We start from the raw sequence: 12,075 nt of genomic DNA on the forward strand, positions 1-12,075 counted from the left end.
AATTAATTTTTTTTACACCTTATGTCAAAAATAAATTGTTTTTGACATTTGAAGGGTTTTTTTTTTGTTTTTTTACTTTTATTTATTTTAATAAAAAATACTTAACAACAATAATTTCTAACTTTTAATGCTTGGAAGATAGATTCATTTAATATTTATCAATTACAATTTAATATTATTTTTTATCTATATTCTCTTATTTTGCGTGAACCTGAATTTATAGTATATAGATATCTCTTTTATACTTAAATGTTTAAATTTCAATAAATATCCATCCAATTCATTATATAAAAGTAGAATAATTGATTGGATCAATTAATTGACATTTGTCATTCTTAATTAAATTAATTTTTTTTACACCTTATGTCAAAATTACATTGCTTTTGACATTTGAAGGTTTTTTTTCTTTTTTCTTTTTATTTATTTTAGTAAAAAATGTTTGAAAACAATAATTTCTAATTTTTAATGCGTATAAAATAGATTCATTTAATATTTATCAATTATAATTTAATATTATTTTTCGTCTATATTCTCTTATTCTGCATCAACCTGAATCTATAGTATATAGACATCTTTTTTGTGCATGAATGTTTAAATTCTAATAAACATCCATCCAATTCATTGAATAAAATAAAAAAGTCAAAAAAGTCTACTCATTTTTCAATATATATGGCACACAGTCATCATTGAATAAATAAATCAATTGAATTTGATAACTTTTAGCCATTCATTTTATATATAAAAAACATATAATACTAGCAATTACTAACTATTTTATATTAATAGGATCTTTACATTATACTATTATCTTATATTCTACAATTGTTTATTTTAATCTATCAATAGTATAGGTTATCTACTTTCTCATTTCTTAATAGTTTGTTATACATTTAATAATTTTTGATAGGATTATCATCTTTTTGGATAAATTCTGTTTTAAATAGGATAACTAATTGGGTCAATTGGTCGTCATTCTCAATTGAATTACTTTTTTTTTACACCTTATGTCAAAGTTGTATTGGTTTTTTACATTTGAAGGGTTTTTTTATTTTTATTTATTTCAGTTAAAAAAATACTTGAAAACAATAATTTTTAATTTTTAATATTTAGAATATATATTCATTTAATATTTATCAATTATAATTTAATATTATTTTTTGTTTATATCCTCTTATTCTACATGAACTTGAATCCATAGTATTTAGACATCTATTTTATATATGAATGTTTAAATTCCAATAAATATCCATCCAATTTATTGAACTAAATAAAAAAGTCAAGAAAGTTTATTCATTTCTTAATATACATAGCACATAGTCATCATTGAACAAATAAATTAATTAAATTTGACAATCTTTAGCCATTCAATTTATATATAAAAGATATATTATTATAAATTAATAATTATTTTATATTGATAGGATCTTTATATTATATGGTTATCTTACATTGTATAACTGTTTATCTTAATCTGTCAATAGTACATGTTATATATTCTCTCATTTCTTAATATTTTATTATTTTATAATCATATATGTAGGTGCAAGTTTTCGGTAATTGAAACCAGAGTAAATAATTAATTTCAATTAATACCAGTTTATTTTTTTTTAATCAGTAAAAACTGGACATTCATGCAGTTGACTAATACAATATTACTTTCTCTACAAACTCTTTTAAAGGTATCAAATTAAAATCAACTCTAGCATAATCAATATTTTCTGTAATCTTTTTCGTAGCATAGCTACCGCACCATCCTAGTATATATAATAGTAATTATATTCCTTATAAATGCACTTAATATATATATATATATAAAGTATATATATTAAAAGATACTGCAAGTTAATTAATAATCATAATTTTATGAATTAATTTAATTAATTATAAGAGTTTATCCATAATTACATGAAATTAAAAGAAAATAACTAAGTATAAAAATTATTCTAATCTCACAACTTCTCTTTAGGTTTATAAATTATAAGTTTATATAAAAAAATAAATATAACATAATTAATAAAAGTAATTATATTGCCATTAANTCTCATAACTTCTCTTTAGGTTTATAAATTATAAGTTTATATAAAAAAATAAATATAACATAATTAATAAAAGTAATTATATTGCCATTAAAAGACAATTACAAGTTAATTAATAATCAGAGTTTTATGAATTAATTTAATTAACTATATGAGTTTGTCCTTAATTACAAGAAATTAAAAAAAATAAGTTGATTCCAAAACTATTCCAATATCAAAAATATCTCTTTAAGTATATATGTTATAAATTTATATAAATAATGGTATATATATTAATTAATAATTTTATAAGTTATAATTTTTGTAATGTTAATACAAAATAAAAATTAAATATGTTTATATAAAAGTATATATATATAATAATTATATTTTTTGTAATATGATATGATATTCATATTATTTAAATATAATTAATAATTTTTTAATTTTTTAATTAAATATATTAATATCATCACATTAATAATTTGACTAATCATATTTTTTTTATATTTTTTTAATTTTTAACTAAAAGAATTTCTTATTAAGTTGATAAAATTCTTGAGTATTTTTTTTCGTACTTGGATTCGAATCTAATCACCAACAAAATTGTATAGATATGGGTAGTGTCCCGCGGTTTCCTTGTAACAATTGCCTATTGCCATCCCTATTTTGTTTTTTACTTTCCTTTCATTTTTTCTCTTTTTCTTACCTTTTCATTTTTTCTCTTTTTTTTTTTTTTTTTTTTTTTTTTTTACTCCCATAAAGATTTCCCACAAGCAACTCAAGGTTCCTTAGATTTGCAATATAGTAATTGCTAGGCCACCTAAATTTACATTGACCGGTGCTTAATGGTGCCAGAAGCTTCTTTTTGAAAATTTTCACCTTTCACTTGGTCAAAGACCACAATTTTATTATGAAGATTAAAACCAATTCATCTCCAGTTTCTCATTTTATATCCGAGTATTTCCAAATCCCTCCCTAGTCTTCTCCAGCCTCTCCCTCTCCCTGAAAATGCACCCCCCTTTGTTGCAATTCATTTTTTGGTTCTTCATTATCGTAAGCTTGATCCTGTTAATTGCTCCAAAATCAGCGTTTGCCAACGATGGAAATTATTCAAGCTGCAGCACGCGGTTCAGATGCGGAAACATTGATACCGGTTATCCTTTCTGGGGATTGGAGCGACCAGAAGATTGTGGTTATCCGGGGTTCTGGCTTAACTGCAGCGGTAATGTTCCAGAGATCACAATCATGTCAGTAACTTACCAAGTCCTTAATATAGAAAGCGGAACTAGAAATCTTAGGCTTGCTAGAACTGATTATTCAGAAGACGTTTGTGTCCAATATCTCCGCAACACCACTTTGACGACCGGCGTTTTCGAGTACAATTCCAATACGCAGAATATGACGCTTTATTATGGTTGTCGCCCTCTTGCAAATATTCCAACTCTGCCTAAAGGACTCTCCAGTCAATTTCGGTGCGAGATAAATGGAACTGGAAACGTAGGATATTATGTAACGAGGAATATTACATAGTCGTCCTTTGGCGAACTTGCCAATCTAATAAGCACTAGCTTGGGATCTTGTAACGACAGCGTCACCGTTCCAGTCCTGAAATCTGAAGTTGAGGTAGTGGAGGACAGTCGAACTACAGAGACTCTGATAGAGGCGCTTAAAGTTGGTTTTGAGCTGCTCATGTATAGGCTCCGGTGGGCAGTGTGGGTACAACCAGGACTCGAGGGAATTCTTTTGTTACTGCTCAGGTGGATCTTATCTGAGCACTTGTCCACAAGGTACAACTCCTTTCTTCTTAGGCGTGTTTAAAATCACGTGTAGAGGGAATGTTTAACCATTGAAGTCATGGGGTGTCAGTTTTCTACAATTGGAAACTGATTTATCAAATATCTAAAACTAAAAGATGATGTTTTTGTAAGTAGTTTTTCAATAAATACTTTTCATAATAATAGTAAATAGATGTTCAATTTGGTATTCGAAACAACAATAATTCAACAACCACTCCCAAGTTCAGTTGGTATGGTTAGCGACTGGTTTATGGCTTGTCAAGTAGGGCCGGAGCGTTGCATGCACGGTGTACTGACCAAACATATTTCCAATATGAAAGAGAAAGTCAACGAGGAAACTTCGCTGCGAATACTTACAAAGCAAAGCGCGTAAAATGGTCTTTTCCTTTCTTTCCTTTTCTCTTGGCTTCTTTTTTCTCAGTGGACTTTAGATTTCCAATTTGCAATCTGCGTTTACACGTATCTAAGTAATTTCGGTTAGTTTTAACATGACTCACACGTTTCCCTCTGAATTCAATCAATACCCCTGCAAATAATGTTGCATGCATGCTTAAGTCTTTTTAAGTCAACTCAATGTTCAAATTCTCAAGTCTTTGTTGGAAACTTGAAAGCAAGTTCCTACACTTCATGTCAGGCATATCTTTCTATATCCCCTAGGAACACTATGCTCCTCAACAAACAGACTCCATTTTACATACTAATCATTCTGTTCTTCTATCCCATCTCTTCACCCAGAAGCAATGCACTGCCGCCGTTTCCTACCATCACTCTTTCCACTTTCTTTTTTTCTCGTATTACTTGTCATAGTTAGGATTCCTCAGTCATTAGGGAACCCTGACGGCTACAGTGCCTGCCGTGATCCACGGTTCGAATGTGGAGGCATCTCCATTGGTTATCCTTTCTCTGGAGATGGCATACCACCTGGTTGTGGGCATCCTGGTCTGCAGCTCTATTGCGAAAACAATATTGTCACCATAGAGATTCTTGATGTAAGATATCAGGTGCTGCGCATCGGTGAGGATAACCAAACTCTGCAGATTGCGAGAAAGGATTTCATGACTGACTTTTGTCACCCACAATTTGAAAGCTCCGCCTTTGATTCTACCCTCTTCAACATTTTTCCTGGTTATACCAATGTTGCTCTGTTTTATGACTGCACATCTGCGATCCCACATAGCCTCGGAAGCTACGATTGTAATGGCAGTCACAAGAATGTTTCCATCATATCATCAGCTTTTATTCGTGAAGTATGCGCTCGTAATATCACTGTTCCGATTTCTGAAACTTCCCTTCCAAGAATTGCCAATTCCGCATCGCTTTTAGAAGAAGCTTTAAAAACAGGATTCGAGGTAGAATTGAATGTGTCTTTGAAGGTGGATAGCAAAGCATGTCAGAAGTGCAGGGATACCGGTGGAACTTGTGGTTTTGACTTTCAGAATCACACAAATTGCTACTGCCTAAATGATCCTGGGTTGTCTTTGAAGGAATGCCCTCCCCCGCCCCCCTCCCAAGCCAACACCGCCGAACAAGGTTTGCTTTTAAACTTTTTACTTTCTATGTGTATTTGTCATTCTTTGCTTTTTAGTTTCTTAGAAATTGGCAGAAAACAGAACAAACAATGAAAAACATACTTCAAGTCAGAGAATTAGTATAAACTTTTTCAGGTAAAACGTTACCGCTTCACTACCAACACGTCTATTTTAGTTTAGAATTAAGATCAATTCTGAACTAGTCAAACTTTTGGTACGAGTTTAATCTGGTGGACTATTCAATTTGCCATTAGGTGAAACATTTGTGGTAAGGCTATAGATTTCTTAGTTTTAGACAAGGAAAGAACTTTTCCCTCTCGACTTTACGTGTAAGTTGTACTAGTTAGCTCAAATGAGAAACGTATAACCCAAGAACTATAAATAATCTTTATGTTATTGTAAAAATTAAAGAAAAATTTCGAAAAGCTTTTCTCATAAAAGGGAAAATGGTCCTTAAATTAAGAATTTCTTGTTTGTCACCAAACCCACACATCACAATTCATCCTATTTACATCAAGAATCAGTCAGCTCAGCCTCTGTGATTTGGTCTTCTTATTTTATCCTAAATATTAGTAGTACCAGGATGCAAATTGCACAGAGAAAGGAGGTCACTGACAATGTTGAAGGGTCTAAGTAATCCTGCAGAATTGGGGTCAGGGAAGTAAAGTATAATCGTCTTTGTTAATTATCAGAGTGAGTATTGCCTCACAGAATCATAAATTAGTCAACACATTAAAAGATCTAGAATAATTTTCTAGTTTCAGAGAGAGGCTAACTTACACACTAAAACAAGTAATTAGGAATCTTCAACATTATTCTTTAACCCATAGGGTCCTTTTATAGTGCCAAATACAATAACCTTATCCTAATATAATTAGTAATATTCTCCTAATAGAATTAGGAATTATTATTCTAGTCTAACTAGATTTAAAGAGTATTTTATAAGGTATACTAATTTAATTAGAATTAAACAATCCTAATTAAATCACAATTCAAGACTATCCTAACACATTCTTCAATTAGGAGTACTTTAGGCTTTGATAATGGTTCTTCCTAAAACAATTTCGACCTTTAGGCTTCAACTTCTATGAATTGTGTCTTATTAGGATTCAATATGCTCCTGGAGATTCTCACTGAGCTACTGCTTGACATTAGTTAAATCCCCTATAATATTGAGCAACTGCTTGACAATATGCTCATGGATACGGCATAAGGACCAAAATCTTAGAATATTGATCTGATTTTGCTGACCTTGGTGATTTTATTTTAAAAGACAACCAGTTTGTCTGTTTCGATATTGCTATTTTCAATTATAAAATCAGTTGATATTTTCAAGTGGCTTCTTTCTTTGACTTTTTAAGAAACTCGAACTCAGTTTATACCTTCTGAGTCTTGAATTTTAGCGCTAGAATATACAGATTTCCCACATGCAACTCAAGGTTCCTTAGATTTGCAATATAGTAATTGCTAGGCTACCTAAATTTGCATTGACCGGTGCTTAATGGTGCCAATAGAAGCTTCTTTTTGAAAATTTTCACCTTCACTTGGTCAAAGACCAATTTTATTATGAAGATTAAAACCAATTCATCTCCAGCTTCTCATTTTATATCCGAGTACTTCCAAATCCCTCCCTAGTCTTCTCCAGCCTCTCCCTCTCTCTGAAAATGCACCGCCCTTTGTTGCAATTCATGTTTTCGTTCTTCATTATCATAAGCTTGATCCTGTTAATTGCTCCAAAATCATCGTTTGCCAACGATGGAAATTATTCAAGCTGCAGCACACGGTTCAGATGCGGAAACATTGATACCGGTTATCCTTTCTGGGGATTGGAGCGACCAGAAGATTGTGGTTATCCGGGGTTCTGGCTGAACTGCAGCGGTAATGTTCCAGAGATCACAATCATGTCAGTAACTTACCAAGTCCTTAATATAGAAAGCAGAACAAGAAATCTTAGGCTTGCTAGAACTGATTATTCAGAAGACGTTTGTGTCCAACATCTCCGGAACACCACTTTGACTACCGGCGTTTTCGCGTACAATTCCAATACGCAGAATATGACGCTTTATTATGGTTGTCGCCCTCTTACAATTGGTCAATCTCTGCCTAGAGGACTCTCCAGTCAATTTGAGTGCGAGATAAATGGAACTGAAAACGTAGGATATTATGTAACAAGGAACATTACGGAGTCGTCCTTTGGCGAACTTGCCAATCTAATAAGCACTAGTTTGGGATCTTGTAACAATAGCGTCACTGTTCCAGTCCTGAAATCAGAAGTTGAGGTAGTGGAGAACAGTCGAACTACAGAGAGTCTGATAGAGGCGCTTAAAGTTGGTTTTGAGCTGCAGTGGTTTGCGAATGATTCTTCATGCGACTCATGTATAGGCTCCGGTGGGCAGTGTGGGTACAACCAGGACTCGAGGGAATTCCTTTGTTACTGCTCAGGTGGATCTGATCTGAGCACTTGTCCACAAGGTACAACTCCTTTCTTCTTAGGCCTGTTTAAAATCACCTTTAGTGGGGATGTTTAACCATTTCAAGTCCTAGGGTCTCGCTGTCCTGTACCATTCACCAGTTTTCATTCTCTTTTATTGCTGCCTAATTTTGGCCTTTGGGGACCGTCAAGCCGGGCGCTGAAGAACATTTTCGATTAGGAGATCGTTCTTCTGTCATTCAACCAAACAATCAAGCGTTAGGTGGATTTAGTTTTTTCTGATTCTTTATTCATTTAGTGGGGATGATCGCGACCGTTTAGAGCAATAGTAAAGTGTCCATAAGCCTGCCATGTTAAAAAAAAGGACCTTCCCTCCTGTTTCAAAAATTGACCCGTTCCAGTCTGGTGTTGCTCCATGATGAAAAAACCACGGATCACTAGGATTATAATATTTTGCAAATTGGGATGAATTTTATTAATTTCTGCAACCCTAGTGACTAACAAAAAAATGGGTCCAATGGTTACAAGACAAACTATCTCTATCTATGCTTCAATAGAAACAGGAAATATGTGGGTACATTTTCTGTATTACTTGTATTTGAGTTCTCATGCTTGAGCATTTAGCTCAATCGTTAGTACAGATATCCTAATAGGTACAGTTACTAGATGAGTCGGATTTGTCCTAGGTCTCTTATAGGATTAGTCAAACTCATCCATTTGGCACTAGTTATCAAAATTTTCAAAGAGAAATTGCTTTTGCTTAACTTAAATCAAAATTCTCGGTGGTTGATGTAGTCCCATCAGTTTGTCTTCTATGTATTGACTAACTCGACACTTGACAGCTTCAGCTGTTGACTTTCTTCCATTCCCATACAAGTTCATCTCCAATTGTAAACTTGCTCATTTTGATCGAAATCTCTTCTTAAGAAGCCTAGATTTCAATGGTATTAATTAGTGCATCAATCTCAGCATCAATTTTGTTTTTCATTATCATAACTTAGTCTAACTTAACTTAAAACGCAAGTACCCTAAATAATATGCTCTTGTATCACGTATTTTCATCAATAATCAATCAGCTCAGCCTTTGTCAATGTCTTATGGCCCTTATATGCTCCAATGCCTACAATGCATTCACCAACTCTGTCATTATTAGTTTGGATAAGTCCTAGGAATCGTTTAGAGAGGAGATTTTTAACTCAAATCTTTCAAATGTACTAACACACACCTTCTCAACTACTGTCTTTTTTTTTTTTTTTACATTTCTTCTCCTAATAACCTCACTTAAATTAACAATTTTCATTAATTTGTCAATATAGTCCTTCATTGTTTCACTGCCCTTCGTCATTAACCCTTCTGTGATACACAAACACACTGCAGGAAGCGTATCGCATAGACTGTATGCGGTAACATAAAACAACACAGCAAGCAATCCATAAAATGCCAAACACCAGCACATGTAGGGGTTCCTTAGAGTCTGTCATGCAATCTCAACTTCAACACTTTGGAGGCCTGGGGGGAAAACAAATACACACGATCATCTTGTCCTGAAAATAATAGCAAAGGGAGTATGTAAAATAGTTGCACTAAAGAGGCCTAAAGCTTATAATTGGGCTTGAAAAGCCCAATTTAGCGTTTCGTAATTTTGAGCCCAACAGCTGATATATATTTCTTTTAACATCATTTTAAAAATTTTTGAGAAATAAAATAATTGTGAAATTATATTTATTATTAAAACATGTGTACTCTGTTTCGTGGATACCTCTAATAGAAATTGCAATACATCTGGAATGCTTAGGATTACCATTGGCCCATAAGATAATTCCAGTTTATGATAGTAAACATAGGGCAAACAAGTGGCAGGTAATAACGGATGAATTCACTTGCAGGATGTTTCGAACTGAGCCTTGATTAACAAAAGTTTTTGGGCCAAGTTTTGATTAATAAATTCGAATAGAGGTTTTTTTTTTTCTTTTTTCTCTGGTCATTCATATTTCAACTAACATAACGGGTTTTGACTGTTGCAGATGAAAAGAAACCCGATGTCAGCCTTATAACAGGTATTATTTGGTACTATCATTAACATATTGCATTGTTTCCTGAAATATTAGTATATCGAAAAAGAAGTTGAGCAATCTCTTGCTTTATCTTTAGGCTTTGGAATAGCTGGTGCGGTTATAGCTGGTATACTTCTAGGCATGGGATTTTTATGCCTCAAACAACGGAAGGAAAATTCAGTGCATCTCAGACTGCCGATGAACCATAATGGAAGCATTGAGGCATTCATTAAGAAGTATGGTTGTCTTGCTCCAAAGCGATATTCATACATAGATATTAAGAAAATGACAAATAAGTTCAAGGATAAACTAGGTCAAGGAGGATATGGCAGTGTATACAAAGGAAAATTGCCAGATGGTCGTCTTGTGGCGGTGAAAGTCCTAAGTGAATCAAAGGGGAATGGCGAGGAATTTATGAATGAAGTGGCTAGCATTAGTAGAACATCTCATGTCAATATAGTGACTCTTCTAGGCTTTTGTTATGAGATATCGAAAAGAGCTCTAGTCTACGAATTCATGCCCCATGGATCGTTGGATAAATTCATTTATAATCAAGGATCTATGAATCAACCTCGTCAATTAGAGTGGAAAACTTTGTATGACATTGCACTTGGCATTGCTAGAGGACTAGAATACTTGCATCAAGGTTGTAACACAAGAATCTTGCACTTTGACATAAAACCTCACAATATCCTTTTAGATGAGAGCTTTGGTCCCAAGATCTCTGATTTTGGTTTGTCGAAATTATGTGAAAGAAAGGACAGTATTATTTCCATGACAGGTGCTAGAGGAACAGCTGGATATATTGCTCCCGAAGTATTTTGTCGAAACTTTGGAGGAGTTTCTCACAAGTCTGATGTCTACAGCTATGGAATGATGGTCCTTGAAATGGTTGGAGGAAGGAAAAATATCGATGTCGAAGTGTCCCAAACCAGTGAAATATATTTTCCCTCATGGGTTTATAAGCATCTTGATCAGCCTATAGATTTGAGTCTTGATGGAGTAACAGGTGAAGAGGAAGAAGAAATAACAAGGAAGTTGATTGTAGTGAGCCTTTGGTGCATTCAAACCAGTCCATCGGATTGGCCATCAATGACCAAGGTGCTAGAAATGTTGACAGGAAGTCTTCAATCATTAGCAATTCCACCTAGACCTTTTGTAACTTCTCCTGTACGACTCCCTAAAGCTTCTTCCACAACGTCATCGTTGACGTTGGCTTAGTTTGGCATTTCATCTTCAATCGAAAATTGTAGTGAAAAATTTATGATTGAAACATTATGGTCGAAGATCAATTACATCGAATTATTATAATGAAAACTTATGATTTTTCCTCTAAATGTTTGACATTGTAATGGTAAAAGAGTTGCAAGTTGCGCCAAAATAAAAATGTCTTAAAAGCGCATGTCCATAAGATAAAATTGGACAAATTCATATAAGAAAATGATTAAAATTCAAATAATGATATACTGTAATTTTGTTTTGTATCAAATTACATTCAATTAGGAAAAAACTTTATACTTAAATACACATATACATAAATTTGCTTGAATTAAAAGTTCTTTTGCCGAAGAAATACTTTCATTAGACTTTGTTAATTATTTTCATAGTAAAAACTTTTACAATGTAAGGTATCATACTCCTTATATTGTATTTTTTTTTCCATCTTTTTTTTTTTGGATGTTTCAAATCTATGTTTTTTTTTTTTACATAATACTTAAATAAGTTCTTAAATTATTTAAATAAATTTAAATAAATTTTTATTTTTTTATTGCGTTCAATCAAAGCTCGATATTTTTATTTTGAATCAAATAAATATTTATAACTAATGATTGACTAATAAATTTTTTTACATTTCAAATTTATTTTTCATGATTTTTGTTACTTTTTGACATTAAAACTTATGGAACATCACGTTATAAAAAATTTTAAATCATATATATTATATTATATTATATTATATTACAAGGTACAAGATTACCAGATAAGGAATGTTAATGTGGATGCCTATGTGGACAACCTAGTTTCATGATATATAGAATAATCCATAAATTTATGTTATTTATCAAATAAATCCAATTCAACACATTATTTAAATATCAATGCCTTGTAAAATCTTTCAAAAATTATTCTCTCTTTTTCTTGGTTGGTTTTAAAAAAATCTATCTAATTATGTTATCCATTATTCTAAATGACGGCATATATCTCTTCTATAAACTGAATATCTCATACCAAAAAGCATCATTAAAA

General features: G+C 32.3%; 1 protein-coding gene across 4 annotated transcripts in view; it reads left to right on the forward strand.

The window, feature by feature from the left end:
- The window catches only part of LOC18602017 (LEAF RUST 10 DISEASE-RESISTANCE LOCUS RECEPTOR-LIKE PROTEIN KINASE-like 2.4), an 85,222-nt gene extending 74,103 nt beyond the window's left edge, over positions 1–11,119 (forward strand). For 3 of the 4 annotated variants that reach the window (XM_018119387.1, XM_018119389.1, XM_018119390.1), the window contains exons 2-3: positions 9,799–9,831; positions 9,926–11,119. In XM_018119387.1, the coding sequence (XP_017974876.1) occupies positions 9,799–9,831; positions 9,926–11,049 (1,157 nt within the window). In that variant the 3' untranslated portion in view covers positions 11,050–11,119. Of the gene's footprint in view, positions 1–4,300; positions 5,345–9,798; positions 9,832–9,925 lie in introns of those variants that run through there. The other variant, XM_018119388.1, reaches the window with a different exon arrangement.

This window comes from Theobroma cacao, chromosome 4 (genome assembly GCF_000208745.1).
Source record: "Theobroma cacao cultivar B97-61/B2 chromosome 4, Criollo_cocoa_genome_V2, whole genome shotgun sequence".
In the NCBI taxonomy this organism is placed as follows: Eukaryota; Viridiplantae; Streptophyta; class Magnoliopsida; order Malvales; family Malvaceae; genus Theobroma; species Theobroma cacao.